The sequence below is a fragment of the Gracilinanus agilis genome, chromosome 1 (assembly GCF_016433145.1).
Source record: "Gracilinanus agilis isolate LMUSP501 chromosome 1, AgileGrace, whole genome shotgun sequence".
Taxonomy (NCBI): Eukaryota; Metazoa; Chordata; class Mammalia; order Didelphimorphia; family Didelphidae; genus Gracilinanus; species Gracilinanus agilis.
This window is the reverse complement of record NC_058130.1, coordinates 651,452,101-651,473,619: the sequence shown is the minus strand read 5'-3', so window position 1 is coordinate 651,473,619 and position 21,519 is coordinate 651,452,101. Positions and strand designations below refer to the sequence as shown.

General features: G+C 37.5%; 1 protein-coding gene across 1 annotated transcript in view; it reads right to left on the bottom strand.

The window, feature by feature from the left end:
• The window catches only part of PKHD1L1 (PKHD1 like 1), a 210,869-nt gene extending 194,535 nt beyond the window's left edge, over window positions 1-16,334 (bottom strand). Inside the window, exons 1-3 of the mRNA XM_044658261.1 lie at window positions 16,262-16,334; window positions 13,481-13,570; window positions 932-1,076 (exon numbers count right to left, since the gene is read on the bottom strand). Of these exons, the coding sequence (XP_044514196.1) occupies window positions 932-1,076; window positions 13,481-13,570; window positions 16,262-16,334 (308 nt within the window). The remainder of the gene's footprint in view (window positions 1-931; window positions 1,077-13,480; window positions 13,571-16,261) is intronic.
• Between the last annotated feature and the right edge of the window lie 5,185 nt (window positions 16,335-21,519).

Sequence of the window (21,519 nt, the reverse complement as noted above, 5' to 3'; positions counted from 1 at the left end):
TCATTAAGCCAAGGAAAGCTACTAATTCAGTAGACAACTGGGAAAAACAACCTCTGCTAGCTCTCTCTCCTTTATTCTACCCTTTTGAATGTTTTAAATGAAACTTGTCTTTTCGAGATTTCTTGTATGTGTGTGTTAGAGAAAGGGGAAGAGTAGGGCATATCTTCCCCAGTTTCCTAAAGCAGCTACCCACATAAGGCTGCTAGGAGAGTGTGATCCTGAGTCTTGGGCTCCTGGTTGCCTCTTCCTTCTTCCCAGTCTCTGAGAGCCACAAACATGTAAAGGCATAAGTGATGTGCCTCAGGCTCTGCAGGATCTTAGAAGATGAGGATTCCTGTCATTCTCCACCCTAATGTGGGTGAATCTACAATTTCTCTGCTCTTAATCACAAGGAATAGAGTTATCATCTGCTCAGAAAAGGTAAGTTGCACAGACAAGATTCAGATCAGGTCCTCTGTCACCCAGATCTCTTTTCTCTAAACCATGTTCTGCCTTTGTCATCTTCTCCTACCAGCACCCTACTCTCACCATCATTCTGAATGTATTGTAACTTGTGACCCTCGAGATTGAACAATATTCTTAATCTGAGGTTCTTAACCTTTTTTAATATTATGGACCCCCTCTTTTGACAGTCTTGTGAAGTCTATGGACCTTTGCTCAGAATAGTCTTTTTTAAATGCATAAAATAAAATATAGAGGATAACAAAAGAAAGCAATTATATTGAAATACTTCCTCAAAATGTATTTTAAAAGATAAAATCATAGACCCCGGGTTAAGAACCTCTGTTCTACATATTTACAACATTTAAAAATCATTATGATGATGTTAAAGTGATGATAATGCTAATTATTAGATTGAAGTTTAGCCTGACATGGATAAAAGAAGTGATTTTATTTTTTGCCATTTAAAAAGACTTTTTAAAAAACATACCTCGTATAGCAGGTTATGTGAGTTGAATGACTCGCATCTTTTTCAACATCACAAGGAATCGACCGAGTAGCAGAAACAAAGTGAACGCTGTTCCCCAACAGCTCATTATCAACTCCATAATTAAACTGGTTTGCTTGAGCAAAGCCTGAAGGAGACACCAAACTGATTAATGATAAGTACATATTGCCCGGAATATAACAGTTATCATTCAGTGACAAACTATTCAATAACCATTTTTATTCTATTTCATTCAATTCAATAAACATTGAATGAGCACTTACTATATACAAGGATCTGTACTCGCTACTAGGTATACAAAGATGAAAGTGAATATAGTTGTTGCTTGGCTTTAAGGTGATTACAATCTAGTATGGAGGGTGGAAATAAAGTACATACATAAATAAGTGTAATTAACACCAGGGAGAATGTGATAGAAGAAAGAGAAATCCAGATAAAGTACTCTAGGAAAACTGGAATGGGAAGGGAACATTTCCTGTTGGGGAGATCAGGAAGGTTTCCTGAAAGAGTTGATATCTGAACTAAGTCTTTAAGGAAGTAAAGAATGTCAGTAGGTAGAAGGGAAAGTAATTCAAGAATGGAGGACAGCCTGTACCAATGCATGCAAAGAGGAGATGGCAAGATGATGTTTATGTGAGCATACAGAGGAAAGTATCCAAATGGTAAAAATCTGTGGCATATGATAACTGGTTGAGGGTACTAGTAAAATTTAGTCTAAGAGAAGAATAAGGGTAGCAAGACAGCTGACTTCAAGTGTTTGAAGAGCTGTCATACACAGGTGGATCAGACTATTCTTTTGGCCTTAGAGGGAAGAACCAGGAGCAATGAGTGAAAACTGCAAAATTTTAGATGATGCTAGGAAATTTTTTTTAACTTTTAGCTATCTGATAATGGAGTGGATCATCTTGGTAGGTTCCCTTATATTAGAGGTTCTTCAAGCAAAGTCTATATTTTAGAGCAGGGATTAGTTTGGGATATGGATCAGAATAGAAGCCCACTAAGTCCTCTTTTTACCCTGAAATCTGTGATTCTGTCAGATAGGGAACAAACTAGATGTCTAATTTGAATGAAGCCTAGAGCTTATATAGTGGAACAATGTCAAATAAAATTGGAAAGGACAGGAACAGGGACTAAGCCTTTGTTTTTTTTTTTTGTTTTTTTTTTTTAGTACATGGCACCCTTTTGTGAGGAACCCCTTCCACTTATACTCTTTGAGGAATTCCTAGAACACTAAGGTGAAGTGACTTGCCCAGGGTTTCCTAGCTAGCAATATGTCAGAGGTGAGATTTGACCCTTGGTCTTCCTGGCTTCAAGGCTATCTATCCCCCTTTGAAAAGACAAGATAGAAACAGGTTGTGGAATACATTAGATATAAGCCTAATGCATTTATATTTTATCTTATGGACAATACTAAGGATTTTAAGCAGGGAAGTTATGTGTTTGTACTTATATATTGTGAGAATATTGTGCCCATCCCTTTCAGCAATTTGGAATTTAAAGGAGGTTTCATAAATCACTCAGGTCTGGGGCACATAAAACAATAGGTATTTATTATAGTGTCTTAATAATACTAGAATTTATATAGCACTTTAAAAAATGATCTAATTTGATCTTCCCAACAGCTCTGGCAAATAGGTACTTCTCAGAGCTGGTAAGTATCTGAGGCTAGATGGGAACTCAGGTCCAGACTCTAGCTCCAGTGCTCTATTCATTGGAATACCTCATTTCCTGTTTTAACTGACAAATCAAAAGGATTAAAGCCCAACTTGAAACTCAGGATGCCAAAGATACAAAAAAGAAGATCGTCAGAACCTCAACTATAATGGCATTCCAGCCATGTCAGGAATAGGGAATGAGAGGAGACAGGGGCTTGCAGCAGTAATCCAATAGACTAGAAACACCTAATTTTGTTAACTCTCCATCACTCTTGGTTAAGTTTCCAGCTCTTCTACAGTAGGATAGTTTGCCAGGTTCCTTCCACCAGGGAAACTTATGATGTAGAAAAATTCAATAGATTTCACAAGGGGTTAGGGTCTCCATTCAGTTGGTTCTGATTGGTTTCCTCCTTTTAAAGACCAGGGAAAAGATATTAGGGAATTAACAGGGGGAAGTAATCCTATAAGTATGAAATTTAAATATTACAGAAGTTTCTAGAAAAGGGAAGAAAAGAGGATGTCAAATAAGAGGAAAGGGCATATCTGGAGTAGAGACAGCCTGTTACAAGGAGACTCAAAAAAAAAAAAAAGGGAGGGATTTGATTAGAAAGGAATGAATGCCTTGCATGGGAGTTGCCTTGTGCATATGCAGGAAGGATGGAGTGTGAAGTTCAGGAAACAGCTAGTACAGAAGCCAAATTCTAAGAGGATGATAGATCATGTGAGGCACACCCCTCTTGGGACAGTATGTACCCCAAGGTAAAAATTCCAGAACTAAAAATGTCAATTCCCTCAGAGCATGGTGTCAGGTCCAGAAGGGTTAGTGGCAAGGCAGATGGCAAAAAGATTGATGAGTATTAGAGTATTAAGTAAACCATGAGAGTATCTAGCTATAGTAATGTACAGAAGCTAATGAAATTTGAACTACCAGGGCTAGAGTTCAAGAGCTTACTCTACAGTTTTGAACCTCTTATGATCCAGTGTTGCCTTATCCTTTGGACTAGAGGCAAGGGGAAGTGGAGAGAAGGTAGAGAAAAGGTTTGAAGTATGGAGGATAGGGTCTTGAAGTAAGAGAAAAAATATCTGCTGAAAGAGGAAGGAATAATGATGTAGAAAAGAGGGAAACACAGGAAACAGATACAATGTGAAAGGGATCAGAGATTAATAAAAGGGTTGTTGGGTATTGGTGAGGCCCTAGTTGAGTCTATGTTGCATAAATTTGTAATCAACTCCTTCACCATTGTTCAATGACTACTTGTAGCATCATCTCTAGCATCTTGGGGTAGGAGTAAAGAAGGTATAATGTAGGAATTTCACAGCATTTAATAGGCCAATCACTTGTCTCCTCTGTTCAATCATTAATTGTCTAAGTGGACACATTTCTCAATGACTGCTAGCCTAGTGATTCTGAAACTGGGGCGGCCATTATACAAAAACCTGGTTCCCCATCCCCAAATGCTTGTTGCTTTATTATCATATTTCTTACTCTATCTCCACTCTCGCTTTCTTACTCCAGCTCTGGCTGCCCCTTTTCATTATATTCTCTGGAATGCCTGCTCCATAATAAGCTTCAGTTCACCTTAACTTTCTTCCTTTCTCCCTCTTTCCAGCTTCTGGCTCTGACTGAGATATGGATCTTTTTTGATGATCCTGTTTTCTTAGAAACTATTTCTTCTACGATTTCCACCTTTGGTCAAATTCTTTCTCAACTGTGTCAAGGGAAAAGGGAGAAAGTAAGAGAGACACAAAGGAGAATTCCAGAGTTTATATTCTTAGAGATGGCACATTTAGGGACACTTGTGTGCCAACACCCTGAGCATGATAGTGATAGAGATTAATGGAGTTGAGCAGTTTGAAAAACTGGGAAGTCTAGGTGTTAAAAGGGTCATCAACAGGAACACTGACATCACCAGAACAATGGTAGGGGTCAGCATATGAGGGAGACTGAAAGTCAGGTGAATAAGTAAACTATAAAAGAAGGAAAATGACGCAGGTCAGGACTAGCCAAGGATGATATAATTGGACTCACCAATACCCAACAACCCTTTTATTAATCTTCCTCATTTAAAAGGAGGAAGGGTTATGAAGTGATGATGACATTGTAATAACTTAAAAGCAGCAGCATGGAACAAGGAATACATCAACTCTCCCTGTCCTACCCCCAGAAGAAGCAGACACCATCTCAGAAGATAAAAAGTAATATATTGCCTTTATAGAACACTCAAGTTTTAGTTAGTACCAGGATATGGAAGGAGTGTAAGAGGAAGAGTTTACAAACATAGTAGCTTATTACCACTAGGATGAGGAGCTAGAGCAGAATTAGTACAGGCAGAGTTAGCAGGCAGAAGACAATTAGCAATTTGCCTAGACAATTAGTTCTATATCGCTGGAGATGGAAGAGTAATATCGAAGTAAAGGGGAGTATGAGCAGAAGCTATTTAGGATATAAATTCTAACTAGAATGTTGCTGTGATGAAGCCTCTGACAGGTACCCTCCCAGATTTTACCCAGTCTTATGACTAGATCAGGAAAGATTATTTGGTCTTATGAAAATGGGTAGTATTTGGTAATAATAATAGCTAGCATCTATAGAGTGCTTAAAATATTCTTTTAATTGGATCTTCTCAATCTATTATCATCCTCATTTTACAGATTAGTATTCTAAGACAAACAGAAATTAAATGACTTGTCCATAGTTACCCAGCTGATAAGTTTCCTAGGTTTAATTTGAACTCATTTTCCCTGACTCCGAGACCAAGGCTCTTATCATTATATTACTTGACTTATTAGGGTCTAAATATTTCCTTTGAAATCATCATACTAATGTGATCATGCCATAGAATTAATCTGCCTGACAGTCATTTGGAGGATTGATTGAAGCGGGAAAGATTGGAACCAGGGAACAATTAGAAAGTTATTGTAGTGGTTCAGGGAAGAGGTGATTCGGGGCTGAAACAGAATAAAGGCTTTGTTAGAGCTCTGCCATGATATGGTACTACCGGCTTCACTCTGTCTTCCCAAAGGATGGTAAAATCCAACAATAGTCTGACTTGGATAACCTTCAAAAACTCTGGCAGCATGCAGGCTTTGCTCTCTGCTTTTAAAAGCTATCTGGGAAGAGAGGCTGGTATATATATGACTCCCACCTCTTAGCAGCTGCCTTTCCCAGGTCTAAAAGTCAACCACTCCACCTTGCTTACTGCTGTGGCGTGTTTCACTAATGAAGATAGGAAAGTCAAGAAGAGGACAAGAAGGTTTTCAGGGGAAAATGAGGTATCTTTACAATACTGTTCCACAATGTAAGCTTGATTTATTTATTTTTAAATTTGAACTTTGACTTCACAGGAATAGGGATCTCTCAGTGAGGAAACTCTCTCTAACAATGCAGTTCAGAAGCATTTTTGCAATGTATAGTCACAAAGGGTTGCCTGAGGCACTGAAAGGCTAAGAGAACATATTGTCCAGGGTCATACAGACAGAGGCAGTTCTTGAACTCATGAGTTCCTGACTCAGACAGTCCCCTTTCACTATGCCACACTATAAATTCCACAATATGATCCTGATTTCAAATATCAGTGAGTGGGGAAAAAAATCAGAAAGCCAGCATTATAGCTTAAATTCTATCCATTCATATTATTACTATCATGTCATTACCCATTCTTATTAATTATATTATTATGATGGGGAAATATAACAAAGAGCAATAAATAACAGTGCATATTTAAATATTTCTTCACAGAACCTCTCATCTTATAGATAAGGAAAGAGATATAGGGAGGTTAAATGTCTTGCTCAAGGACACCCAATTAGTACCAGAAAGAGGATTTGAACCCAATATTCTGACTCTAGTCAGGATTCTTTCCAAAATACATGAATGATCAGTCCTTGGCTTTCAGGATACTTGAAATAGACCTCAGAATCTTATTGTAGGAATTTGCAAATAATTAATTTCAGCTCTATTCAACAAGCATTAATTAAATGCCTCCTAGCTCCATTCTGGCAGAGGTCTGTTCTTACATGGAGCAATAAGGTATAAAGAAGCAAAGTTGGTTTAGAATCAGACTAATTATTCATGTACCCTAACTATTTTCTTTTCATTTAGTGCATCTCCTGGGTGATCTTGGTCTCTGCTAATACGAATGAAAAGCCTAAAATGCAGAATGAGAGAAAAGAGACAAAATCCAGAAGATATGAAAATTTTCTCTATCCCAAAGAAGGGAATAATTTGACCTAATAAAGAGAACTTTATATACTATATTTATCTTTTGTCTAAATCTGACATATTTAAAAGCAAATGTCTATTTGGTTTATAAAATTTGATTTCATTTGATAATTTTGAACCTAAGACATCTCTATAATGAAATTATTTGATTATGTAATAAAAACTGTTTTTAAAAAGCCTTTAATGACTAATGCTGTCCTTTTGCCAGTTTTTGCTTATCTTCAACAATGGGTTTAAAAAAGTGAAAAGATTTCTGGTAATTCACTGGGGCATGGAAACTTTTACTTGTGCTGTTACTAAGGAAACACTTTTTCATTTAATTTTCTGTGTGGGTACATATCTCACCAATGGCATGGTAACATGGAATCTAACCTTCAGCAAATGGAATTATTGCAAAAGTAAGAAATAAAACCTCTAGGTTTCATAGGAAATAATTACTAGCTTTGGGTTCTGTCAAAATAGAAATAGCTTGAGGCTTTTTACAAAGTCAAAGACATTTATCACTATCATATAGAAAAATAAAGAAATCCCATTAGGTAAAGCCTACATCACATCAATAAAGTGATTTTTATTCTAATATTTTAAATATTTTCTGATGTTTTAGTTATTAATTTAACTAAAAAACATGATACATTGGATAGAGACCTTGGCATGGAGTCTGGAGGGCCTGTGTTCAAATCTAGCCTCAAATGCTTACTAGTTATATGACCTCGAGAGTAAGTCACTTAACCTCTATCTGCCTTAGTTTTCTTAATCAAATCAGGATAATAATATTATCTACCCCATAGAATTGCTGTGAAGATTAAATTATATAATAATTATAAAGCCCTTAATAATACCTGGCACACAGTAAACAACTATATAAATGTTAGCTATAATTATTGTTGTTAATGATAATAATAATAATAATAATAATAAGTAATTTAAAAAAAATTTTATAGCTTATCCCAATGGGTTTATTGAGATACAGAAGGGTGCATCCTTCCAAAAAGAATTTTAATTAAAATATAAAATTCCCAAAAATGGAATTAAATGTGAGTTACCAAGGATCAAACTCCAAAGCCAAGGATTAGAAGAGGAGATGTACTGAAACTAGGAGTAAGAACAAGCTGAAGTTTTATTTTGAAATTTTTGAGGTATAAGGTACGTTGGATACCAGGTACTAAACAGCCTTTTGACAGCAATATGACTAATGTTTTGTTCCTATGCTTTTATCATGGAGAAAATGTCAGTGGGAGTAAAGATGCCAGTAGTATCTACAACAGATTCTTAAAAACCATTTTCCTAAGGGTAGAATAGGTCAGACCAGATATGAAAACTATTTTGTTCCTAAACTATTGGGGCTAGGCCTCAAAATTAGTTCAATATTTAGAGATGAGAATCAGGTGAATAATTTTTGCCAGGGCTTTAAACTCCTAATATTCAAACTTGGCTAAATGGTAAATTATTACTAAACACAAGGGTCATTATCTGAATTAGTGATTTGCTATCAATCAAAAAGCATCTAATTAAGTATCTACTATTCTGGGCATATGCTAGGCACTTGAGATACGAAACCAAAAATGAAATATTTCTGACACTCAAAAGACTCAAATTTTAACAAAAAATATAAGAAATGCAAATGTGTGGGTATATGTGCATACATACATATGCATATATGTAAATATATTTAGACATGTATATAAACTTAACAAATAGAAATAAGTATTAACAGTTCAATATATGATGGTTTTCAGAGGAAAGGCCTTGGCCATCGGGGGAAATAAGAATAGGCATCACAAAGTTGGCAATGCTTGAGCTACATCTTAAAGGAAGAGAGGGATACTGTGAAATAGAGGTGAAGAGGGAGTGTGTTTCAGATTTCCTAAATAACCAGTCCCAATTGGAACTGAGAAAGGTAGTGTCACATGTGAGGAACACAGAGGTCAGTTTAGCTGGATCTCAGAGTGTGGGAGGCAGAATAATATTCAATAAGGCTGGAAAAATAGGTTGGGATTGGATTGTGAAGGGCTTTAAATGCTAAATGGAGGAATTTGTGTTTTATCCTAGAATCAACAGACAGCTATGAAACTGAAGAAAAATAAAAACCATGATGGCAGCAGTGTGTAGGGAGGCCTGAAGTGGAGAGAGACTTAAGGCAAGGGACCATACAGGAGTCCATGGCAATATGGCAATAGTCTAGGAAAGAGGGGAGGAAGACCTGAGCTATGCTCAAAGCTATCTGAGTCAAGAATAAGGGTTTGGGGACAGCTGGGTTGCTCAGTGGATTGAGAGCCAGGCCTAGAGATGGGAGGTCCTAGATTCAAATCTGGCCTCAGACACTTCTCAGCTGTGTGACCCTGGGCAAGTCACTTAACCCCCATTGCCTACCCTTACCACTCTTCTGCCTTGGAGCCGATACAGAAGACAGAAAGTAAGGGTTTAAAAAAAAAAGAAAAGAAAAGAAAAAGGGTTTGATGGTTGAGATATGGAAGTAGAAATGAGAAGGACTGACTGGATATTCAGAGTAAGGAAGAGTAAGGCGCTGTAGAGGATGTCTAGAACCAGAGAAAATGGAAGAAAGTTGGTGGTTTTGACAGAAACAAAGGAATTAAAAAAGGAGTGACCTGGAATGCAGAAGTGGAATGAGTTTTGGTTAGGACACAGGGAATTTGAGATGTCCAGCAGACAATGAATGACATGGAACTTCAATTCATAGAGGAGAATGAGACTGGATATATGGATTGTGGGTCATCTGCATAGAGGTGACAACCCAACAGATGAGGGCTGAATAGGTTCCAAGAGAAAGAATGTAGGAGAGAGAAGAGGAAGGAACTAGGGCAGAGATTGAGGGAATGCTCACAGGTAGGCATCATTTTATGGATGATGAGCCACAAAGGACATTTAGAAGGAGCTGTTAGGTAGAAGGAAAGGCATAAGAGTAATAATTATAGTAGTAGCTGGCATTTATATTGGCTTATAAGGCTTATAAAGTGTTCTACAAATATTATATCATTGGATCCTCCTGACAACCTTGGGATGTATGGAATACTATTATTATCCACATTTTAAAGTGGAGAAAAGAGGTTAAATGACCTGCCCAGGGTCTTTTAGCTAGAAAATGTGTGAAATTAGATTTGAATTTTGGTCTTTTTGACTCCAGGTTCAATGTTCCATCCACTGTGCCACTTAAATACCCCTAAAAGGTAAGAGAAAGTATGCAGAAGAGGGTAGTCACTGGCATAAAATTCAGTATCAATAAACATGCTGGGGGTGTGGGGAGGCAGTTAGGTGACTCAGTGGATAGAGGCAGGCCTGGAAAAAGGAGGTCCTGAGTTCAAATATGGCCTCAGACACTTCCTAGCTCTGTAAACCTAAGCAAGTCACTTAACTCCATTTGTCTATCTCTTATTGCTCTTCTGCCTTGAAACCTATACTTAGTATCAGCTCTAAGTCAGAAGGTAAGGATTCAAAAACAAAAAAGAAGCATAATAAAATGCCAAAAAAATTATATCACAGTTAGCAATTAAGAGCTCATTAGTAACTTTGGAGACAACAGTTTCAGTTTAATAATGAAGTCAAAAGTCAGATTGCAAAAGAATGAGGAATGAGAAGAGAGAAAGCACAAGTAAGTCATTTAGACTCCCTTTTCTGGGGCTTATTGAGAAAGGAAGAGACATAGGACAACAGTTGGAGGGGATAGTAGGGTGTAGAGGTTTTTTTAAGGATGAGGGAGACTTGGCTTGTTTAAAGACAGTGAGGCAAAAACTAGCAAATGAGAAAGGCAGAGACAAAGAAACAGAGACATACAGATAGATAGGACACAGGGACAGAACTGGAGGTAGAGATAGAAGATAGAGAAATGAAAATCAACAGGAAGGGAGACAGAGATAGAGATTGAGGTGAGGGGCCAGGGACTGATTTTTCTTTCTTTTTATCCCTTGTGCTGAGCACAATGCAAGGCATAAAATCATTTAATAACTGCACATTGTAGTGGTTGTTGGTGAAGATGGCAAGATCTAGGTCACTAATAGAAGGGTTGGCCTTGGTGAGAAGAACCTGGAGAGTCTCAAGAGAGAAATAGATAGTAGGTAGTGATGTCAAGTTCTTTTGGGATAAAAGTAAGAAAGGGGAGCTCAAAGTCGAATGACTTCAAATTTCACAATAAAGTAAGGGATGAGGTCTTGAGCTGAGAAAGAGTGTGGGAGAAGGTATTTGAGGCTTGAGGAGAGAAGAGAATCCTTGGAATAGCAAAAAGAATTTCTAATTCTAAAAGAATTAAAAAGTAAGTGGACTTTTTTGGACTTATTTTTTCTCTGCTATCACTTTCTCTGATTACTAATTCCAAATACAAGTAAATACTATACAATGGTCAAAGAATAGGGGAGAGAAAGTTGAACAGAACCTAGACAGATTCTCACATGCTCTTTCAAACCTTTGCCAAATCACTAACTTACACTATTGAAAAGCATTTGAATCTAGTTTACATTTATTTCTTGGTGATACTGATGGGTTACGGATGGACAGACTGTATTACATTTATACCCCTGAAATAGTAAGCACTGGAGTAAAGTCTCTGGCATTGAAGGAGATCCTCTATGGAGGATTCATGGAAATCATCCATGGAACAAAATTACACAGATTAAAAAAGCACGGATGGGTTACCATTTGCTTTGGGGGAGGATTACTTACACCAATGAGTCCATGAATCCATTGAAATATGCTTGTTGTCAAGTTAAGTTCATAAGAATTTATGAAATGGCTACTATGTGCTAGGTGCAAGAGATAAGAAAGCAAAAAAAAAAAAAAAAGTTCCTACCCTCAGTTTAATCATTCCCTTTTTGTCTGTCTCTGATGGGTACAAAGAAAGAAAGACAAAATTTTTTTTTCTTAATTCTTGCCCTCAAGGAACTCACAGCATAATGGAAGAGACGACATACAAATAACTATTTACAAACAAGATTAATACAGGATGGAGATATTCATTGGATTGTAGATATTAGCATTAAGGGAGATCTAGAAAAACTTCTTATAGAATATATGAGTTAGCTAGATCCTGAAGGATACCAGGGAAAAGTAAGAAGAAAATTCTACACATGGGGGACAGCTAGTGAAAATACACCAAGTCGGGAGGTAGATTGTCTTGTTTGAAGAAGACCAAGGAGGCTGGTGTCACTGCATCACTGAGTATGTGTAGAGGAGTGAGATTAAAGAAGACTTTGTGAGGTAGCATTGAGCAAGGTTATGAAGACTTTAAAAAATCAAATGGAATGTTTTATATTTCATCTTTTCATCTTGGATGTAATAAAGAGTCACTGGAGTTTACTGAATAAGAAGAGTGACAACTAGTGATTTAGGAAGATCACTGATGAGAGCTGTGTAGAGGTCTGGAGAAGGGGAGACCTGGGGCAGGGAGAACAGTTAGAAGACTACGACAATAGTTCATCTTTGAAGGTGATGAGAGCCTGTATCAAGTTGATAACATTTTCCGAAGATAGAAGGATTCATGCATGAGATATTATGAAAGTAGAATCAATTTGACTATTGGAAGATTAAAGGACAAAATGTAGTTTGAGAGCCTGGGAGGATAGTAATACCCTCAGCAGTAATAAGAAAGTTAGAAAGAGGGGAGAGTTTTCAGGGAAAGCTAATGAATTTGACTTTTAAGAAGCGGTGTTTGCAATTAAATAATTCATGATGCCTCACAAGTAGAGTCACAATTTATAACTCTTCTCAATTCTATATTAATTTTAGAGAAATGTAAAACAGGATATTTTGTTGAATATTAGGTAGTTTCTTTTCTACCAGCTAGAAAATCTTTACATAATAGAACAATACTAATTTTTAACTTTCAGAAAGTATTGAATTGAAAGAATGAAGGGGGAAGGTTAGGAGAGGAAAAAACATTTCTACCCGCTTTTAAGAATTATTCATTCAGTTTTTACTTTAAGCCTATTAGATGTTCACATTATACCAGACAATATGAGGTATGAGGGATACAAAAAAAAAAAAAAAAAAAAGACCAAAGGAAGACTATTCTTAAATTTTTTAATGGAGTTTTGAGGAATTCTCTTTTCCCTTTTCTTTTTCAATTCCCTCCCCACACACCCTCTGTCCCAAACTTAGTGCTTTTATTTAGCATGAAAAAAAAATCCTAGTTAGTTTATGAAGATTCCACCTAATAAGTGAAGTGACAGGTTAAGCACAAACTCTTTATTTATCCAGATCTAGGCCTTAGGTCCAAACAAGTAATTAAAAATAAGAACTTAGTTGGGCAGGTTCCCAGGAATTCTTGGAAGGTAGTCAGGAGGATAAGGAATGGAATTTTGCTTTGCTGGCCAGGTAGAGAGAGCAATTAATCAATCAGTTAATCAAGAAGCATTAATTAAGTGCCTTTCATGGGCCACACACTGTAATAAGCACTAGGGATATAAATACTGTCTGCCCTCAAGGATTTTATATTCTAAATAAGATAAAAATACACTGGATAAATCCGAAATGCTTTAAATATATAGAAATATATCACAGAAAATACATAGATATGCATATATCCACATAGATATATCTCTATATATTTCATATGTTCATTTGCATTCATAGCTGTATCCATGTTTAAGGAATACGTCACACACACATGCTACCTTAAAAATGGAAACTAACAAAGTGGAAACATACCTTCTCCTTTGATGGTCAGTCGTGTTGCTCCATTTATGCTACCATATTTTGGAAAGATTTCTGTGACTTTAGGAATAACTTTATGGCCATCTGAAAGGCAGTCAAATGATAATAAAATAAAAATATCAAGCAATAAATTCTTATCCTTAATCAAAAATCTGGCACTATTGTATACTTAAAGTCATGTTAGGGAAAGAATCAGTGAGATTACAGAACCACGAAGAAAGGCAATTAAATGTCATTTCCAGTTTTATTTGCATGTAATGCATATTAGATAGGCATTTATTTTTACTTAATAAATAATAAAATCTAATGATCACGGATAAGCATATTTATCTTATGTTCAGAATTACTTACTCATCCAGTTAACACTAGGTGAAAAATCTTATTAACAGTGATAATATGTGAGATAGAGAAGTATATACAAGCATGTGTTGTATCCTTTGAGTACCAGGCTCTATGCTAGGCACTGGGGATGCAAAGACAAAACAGTCCTTGCTATTGCATTCTACTGAACACTATTATTATTAATTGACAAAAAGAAATTATTAAATAACATTTAATTTCATATGCCACTGTTAGACAAAGTGTCATACACCCCTGTAACATAAAACTATAAAAATTTTAAGGATCAGATTGTTTCACATGAGAAGTGGGAAAAGTAGCTTTGAGATTTTAGTCAACTAAAGGTAGAGTTAGAAATCAACCTTCCCCTCACATTTACAGTATAATAAAGATGAATCTGGACAAACACCTATAAAGTGTTTGGCCTCTGTAAAAGAAAGACAAGAACAGGTTTAAATATATGTTGGGTGGGGGGGGGGGTAGCTGGATAGCTCAGTGGACTGAGAGTCAGGCCTAGAGATGGGAGGTCCTAGGTTCAAATCTGACCTCAGACACTTCCCAGCTGTGTGACCCTGGGCAAGTCACTTAACCCCCATTGCCTAGCCCTTACCACTCTTCTGCCTTGGAGCCAATACACAATATTGACTCCAAGATGGAAAGTAAGGGTTGAAAAAATGTGTGTGTGTGTGTGTGTGTGTGTGTGTGTGTGTGTAAATATGTATGCATATATATACTTTTTAAATCAAAGAATAATGGTTTAGCCTCTAAGATTTTTTCTAGTTAGAAATCTCAGCTAAAGTGTTTAGGGGAAAGAAATATTCTTTAATATAAATTAACTTTTTAGATTTTTTTTATTGGATTTGAAATTTCATTGGTATAGGGAGAACAACCTCTCCCAGTACAAGCCAACACTGGTACCAGGAACTTCTAGTCTTTTAGTGGAGCCAGGGGCACTGAGAGTTTAAGTGACTTGTAGTATCTCAGGGATAATGTTTTGGAGGAAGGTTTTGAATCCAGGTCTTCCTGGCTAAACAATAAGGCTGTCTCTCCAACTACCAAGTTTTAATCAAATGAAATTAGAAGACTAAAAGAAACTAAAAGAAACTTTTTTTTTTAAAGCAAGTTTTAGGAAAGCAAGAACAGTGTCTTTAAAAAGAGTTACAAATGGGTAGATAATATAAGAGAACCAGGTGAAAATGTTGCCAGTACTATGCCCTTATTGTAATACTATGCCAAATTCATAATTTGAAGATGGATAGTTTTCAAAGGCTGAAAGAAAATGGAATAAAAATGGTTAAATGGTTGGAAAATAAGACATAAGAAAAGAGTAAATGAATCATAACTATTCTGGTTTAGGATTAGGAGAAAGGCTATGTTGACTACAAATACACACATACCTAATGCATAGATATTATTCAGCAAAAGCAGCCAGATGACCTCTTTCTAGCTCCTTTTCCATGCCCTAAACACATTTCTCCTTGCCTTTGGAATTGTAGAGCTGTTTAAAATGTATTTATATCTTCAGACTATGTACAGTCAAGGACAGGAAACCTAGTACTTCTGACCATACCTTATCTAGCCTCATAATGTGTCTCAAGTTTATTCTTTTACAGTTATCTGGCCCTGCACTTCACTCCAATTTCTTATCTCATCAGTCTCTTCCCAGACCTCTCCCTGGTAACAGTCTGAGGACACTAGGCAATCTGTCCTGGAGGTTACTGACACATGCCTCACCTCCTCTTTGCTCTTCAGTGCTTTTGCTAGTTTACTTTTATTGGTGCTTAAGAGGCTTCAGAATGTGAAGGGGAGAATATTCCTGCCCAAACCTACGACCCTCTGCTTGCCCTCCTTTGCCTTGTGAAACACTATTGGAAAATATAAATAAATCAATTACTAAATTGATTGAAATAATAAATAACTAAATAGAGTGAAATCATTAAAAATCTAACATAAATCATCTCTGCCTTGGGCCTGAAGTCTACTGGAGAAAGCGCTGTCAGCCGGAGGGAATAGGTTCAAGCCCTGCCTCTAATGCTTACTCTCTGTGTGACCTTGGGCAAGTCTCTTAATCTTCATGGAACTCATTTCATCTGTAAATGCAGAAATTTTGCTACGTGGTCTCTGAGGTCCTTCCCAGCTCTCTATTTATGATCCTCTCCTGCCCTTTAACCTCACATTCATTCCCTCCTCCCCAATGACGCCCCCTCCCCCAACCTTTATCCCTCACAAAGCGGTAACTAAGTGAATGTCTTAGCTGTCCCCTCAGACTCCTGGTTAAATCTATATCTCCTGTCCTTGCAGGCTTTTCCCAGCGCTTTTCCTTTCGGGCAGTGCAGATATTTGAGAGTTTCCACTTCTTGCCGGGTGGGGCTGGGGTAGGGGTTTGTGCCCATAGTATGTACGCAGCAACGCCCACCCCATCACTCTCCCTGTTACCTGTGCCATGCTCTGCTGCACGGAGGAGCAGCGCCAACAGGTACAAAGTCGCGCACACGCGCTGGGGCTCCATGATCAGCGCGCAGTTCCCAGCGGCTGATCCAGCCGCCACTGCCGCCGGGGTCTGTACCCCCGAGCTCCCTGACTGCCTCTGGCTGCTTGGCGTAGCGGATCTTTAACGAGTTCCACACCCTAGACCTAAAGCACACCGATTGGGATGTCCTCGCACCCGCCCAGATGCTGGCAGATTCTCAAACCGCCGGCCCCGCCCCATGGACTCTCTGGCCACTGGCTAACCCAACCACTACCAGCTTGTCGTGCTGATAACGTAGCCTTAACAAAGCTTTGCAGATCCCCTGGGGAAAGAGAGTCCGGACCATTCCATAATTATCAGCCCCGCCACGGTTTACCCAAAAGAAAAAAAAGAGTCACCAATGCTCTTATTTTATGTCAAGTTCTCTGGTCACTGACTGGCTTAACTATGTTCCCTTTCTTTTTAGGTCTTGGAATTGCAAGCTTTAATTTTGCTCTGCCGATTAAACTTCTTAATAAGAATAATTTCCCTGGTCACAGCAACGGCACACTTTGCACCTACTTGGCTCATATAATTTTTTACCAGTATGAGACTAGAATAGAGAGACTAGTGTAGTGATTAGAGAAATATACCCCGGGTCAGGAAAACCTAGGTTCTGACTACTCCTCTGACACATACTGGCTATGTGGTCCTGGGCAAGCCTTTTTTTTTTTCCTTCTTTTTTTATTTTTTTTAAACCCTTAACCTTTTGAAATCAAGACTGTGTATTGGTTCCAAGACAGAAGAGTGGTAAGAGCTAGGCAATGGGGGTTAAGTGACTTGCCCAGGGTCACACAGCTAGGAAGTGTCTGAGGTTAGTTTTGAATCTAGGATCTACCATCTCTGGGCCTGCCCCTCAATACACTGAGCCACCCAGCTACCCCCTAGGCAAGTCTATTATGCTCTGAAGATCAGAGGTGTCAGACCTTGGCCACAACACTTCAGAGTGCAGCCTGAACCAGATTAAATTGTACCTGGGAAACATTTGGTGGAATAAGTAATAATTTAATAAAACACTGATATTGTTAAAATGTGTGTGTTTTAAAAATCCATACCTTTTCCTAGAATCAATACTGTGTATTGGTTTCAAGGCAGAAGAGCTGTAAGAGCTAGGCAGTGGGAGTTAAGTAACTTGTCCAGGGTTACAGGACTGGAAAGTGTCTGAGACTAGATTTGAACCCAGGATCCCCATCTCTAGGCCTAGCTCTCAAACAACTGAGTTTTTAATATTTTTAAAAATTGGAAACGTAAATATTAAAAATGTTTTTATTTTATTAAATATTTCCCAATTACATGAAAAAAATTTAACATTCATTTTTTTTAATTGTGATTTCTAAATTTTCTTCCTTGCTCTTGCCCCTCCCCTTGAGAAGGCAAGCAATGTGATGTCAATTAAGTCATGCAAAACATAATATTGAATGTGGTTTTCTAAGTTAATATGCAGCTTTAAGGAATCCTTGTGTACTGTTACCTTCCTCCCCTGTTTCTATTTGTGTTTGATACCACTCCCCCAGATAACTTTTTCATACTAGAATCTTCAGGGGAGGTAAGATCTGCATTTGTAGAGGGAGTTTCATTTATATCAGTGAAATAACAGGTCTTCAAGAGAATGAACTAGTACATTTTGCCATCCTTCATTGTGTTGGCAATATTTCAATCGTTTTGTAATACATATGTTTGTAGGAGATCCACAACTGAATAAATAAATAAATGAAAGGAACTTTCTGACCTGGCTACCTCCTCATTTGCAGTTATAATAGGGCTAGCCTGAAACAACAAAAACCTACCACAGAGATTCTGGCCCTTCCTGCTTTTTTTTCAAGTTTGGCTAGAGAGAGAGAAAAAAAATGGGTGGTTCTCTTTTTAGGGCACCCTGCCTGGCATTCCTGATTGTGGTAACTGGTTGGTGAGATCTGTTGGCTTAGGTTCTTAAGAGGAAATGGACTCATGAGGAATGAAGATTATTAAAGAATGAAATTTTGTAAATTCACAAATTATCTTGACATGGATTAGATGATTTCTGTGGTTCCCTTTAACACTGAAATCTGTGGCATGGTCAAAACCACAGAATCTCATTTTGAGGAAACCTCAGAAGCCACCAAATTCAACCTGTACAAATTAATAGGAATTCTTTTTGTAATATCCCAAAGTGGTGATCCAGCCTGTTTTCAAAGACCTTGGGGAGGGGATGGAAATCATTTCCTCCCATGGCAACCTAATCATTTTTCTTACACTGGGCCTATATCTGCCATTATGCAGTGTTACAATGGAAAAAACTGGAAGTGGAGTCAAAGATTTGGATTCAGAATTTAGCTACAAATCTTGGCTTTGTCTCTTCCCGTTTGATCTTGAGTACTTCATTTTACCTTCCCTGAACTCCATTTTCTTTTCTGCAAAATTAAAAGATTGGAATTAATGACCCTTTATGTTCTAAGTCTAAGATCCCACTATCCCTTCCTGCCACTTTGTCAGTATTCTCACAGAAACAGGAGTGAGGACCATTTACTGGTTTTCTTCATTTCATAGCTTATAATAGCTAATTAATTAACTCATCATTAAGTGGCCAGCCTCTTGGTAATGAGCACCTCTGCATTTAGGAATGATAATGAGCACCTCTGTATTTGGAAAACAGTTTTGATCTATTGTAAGGGTCAGAGTTTTTCAGTGTGATAGAACCTACTAGAATTTATACTCTGCTGGCATCCTGTTCATGAATGCAAGGTCATCACCATGCCAAAAAATGAAGCATCAGAGTAGGTCTTTGGGGAGGTATTGGCGGAATATTGTTTTAAAGATGGATTTCTGCATCAGGGAATATCTTAAGATTGTTGAATATGCTACATTCTTTTTGTATCATTATCTTTTCTTCTGATTTGGAGTTAGTCTTACTTCTAGGAGAAACCTGAAAGAATTATTTACTTCCCATCATTGCAAAGAAGCTTACAGAGTTCTGTATGTCTCATCTTCCTTATCTTATCATAAAAACCAAAGAGCACTTTGCAAGTCCATGTAATCCCCAATAGGTTTAAGGTTAGGAGTGACCATATGAATGAAACACTTCTGTTGGTATTTAAAAAATGCTTATTGACTAACTCACATGCTATATATGCCTACATTTGGCTATAACACATGTAATAGTAAATACCTGTGCAGTATTTCCTTGGAATTTTGATGTTTCAATAAACTCTGTATCCTTCTCTGAGTTAACAATATGACAATGTTCTATTTGTGTTGTTTGCCTATGTATTCTAGGGTTCAAAATGTCAACCAAACTAAGTAAGTCTGATGTAAGTAAGCCTGAGTAAGTCTGGTGGCTTTGTCTCATTTTCTACTCTCTGCAACATGACTTTTCAATAAACGGCTTTTTCTCCTTTTTTTCTGCTCCCAGTCAAGTCTAGGAGAAGAAATATTAATAAAATATTACAATATATAGTTCACTAATTTTTTCGACTTATCCCCATCTTCATAAGTTCAGTTTATTTTCTATAATCTATTTCCTTAGCACCCATAGACTTAGACATTCAACATATGATCCTGTAACTGCAATAAGATAAAATTAAAATTCAGAAGAAAATTTAAACCTCCAAATTTCTGAGGAGATAATTATTTCTATTTTCTTCCAGTCTTCCTCCCTGATCTTCTTTTCAAGCAGAATGAAATTCCCTAGTATCACATAGGAACAGAAGAAAGGAACAACTTTCACCTTCCTTTCTCAATGATAAAGATATACTGGAAAATATAAATGAATGAAAAAGATGGTGTTGCCTCTTCCTTTGGCTCACTAGATTCTATTGCTTGTAGACTCAAGGGGGATAAATTCTCCTTGTAGCTCAAATTGGTCCTCTCACCTACAGTGCCTCATGCTACACTCATTTCTCTGGTCACAGCTGCTGATCTATATCAATGAGAGCGGCTGCCATCTCACTTCTGGAAATCCAAATAGGAAAAAGACAGCAAACACAGACAACTTCCCTTCAGTGTGGAATCATGGCTCTGATAAGCCAAACTCTAATCACAAAAGGATTGATGGTGGAAAAGAGAGAATCCCTTCTCCCAATACAGAATGTCAGAATTTACTCCACTAAGCTTCCATTATGAATCGTGTTAGGCTTGAAGAAATTCATACAAGCTGACTGAAAGTGGAATGGACTTTATTAGTAGTAATTACTTTCCTTAAAAACTTCTCTTAGAAGTTACTCTTCTGGGAGTAACTGCTAAGTAGTTCAGTGTCCTAGAAGGTAAAGCCTATGATGCTGATTTGTCACATGCTAGTCAATCCCATGCTTATGTGGGAACCATACTTCTTTGAGGTTTGGTGATGATTTGTCAAGTGAACTACAGGGTTGGGATTCATGCTTCAAGTAGCACATAAGGTGCCTTCTAACTCTAAGGCTCCATGCTGCTGTCACACTCAGAAGTCTAAAACCAGATCTGAAGGTCTTCCAAGCTTTCAATTTTCCATGTATAAGTTAGCTGACATTATTTAGGGGATGTAAATACCAGGTTTAACAATAATTTTGTCAAAGGATTTTTCCACATAGCACCTTGTGCTGTCTATTATACTGATTCATCAAGTCTTAGGGAGCTTCTGGAAGTCTCAGATATTAGCAATAATTTTGAAATGTCACCAGGCAGGTGTTGCCCTTCTGGTAAACCCCATGTAACTGGTATAAACATTCTGCAAGTAATGCCAGTGTAGTTTGTTATTTCAAATGCTTTTTTTCATTTTGCTGGGAATTCTTATCAGAGCATAACTCTGAGTAATAAATAGGGCAGATGGTTTCTCAGTGAAACTATATACCCAGAGAAGTGTTCCCCATCCACACTTTCTGGCAGCTGACACTTTTTCCATCCTTCTTTTAGAATTCCTGAGGTCAAATGCTTGTAGGAGTATTTGTGTTTGTATGTTTTTTGGAAGAATTGATTCCTTTTAAAGATCCATTAGGCCTTTTTTCTCTGAGAGGATTCTGGGAGTAACTGCTAAGTAGTTCAGTGTCCTAGAAGGTAAAGCCTATGATGCTGATCTGTCACATGCTAGTCAATCCCATGCTTATGTGGGAATCATACTTCTTTGAGATCTCACCTGGTCTTTATAATGAGAACTGGCAGAGGAATCAAATATGTTATACATCCTTAGGAAATCCAGATGAATAAGAATGCTTTCTATTCTTCTAGGGATAGCTAC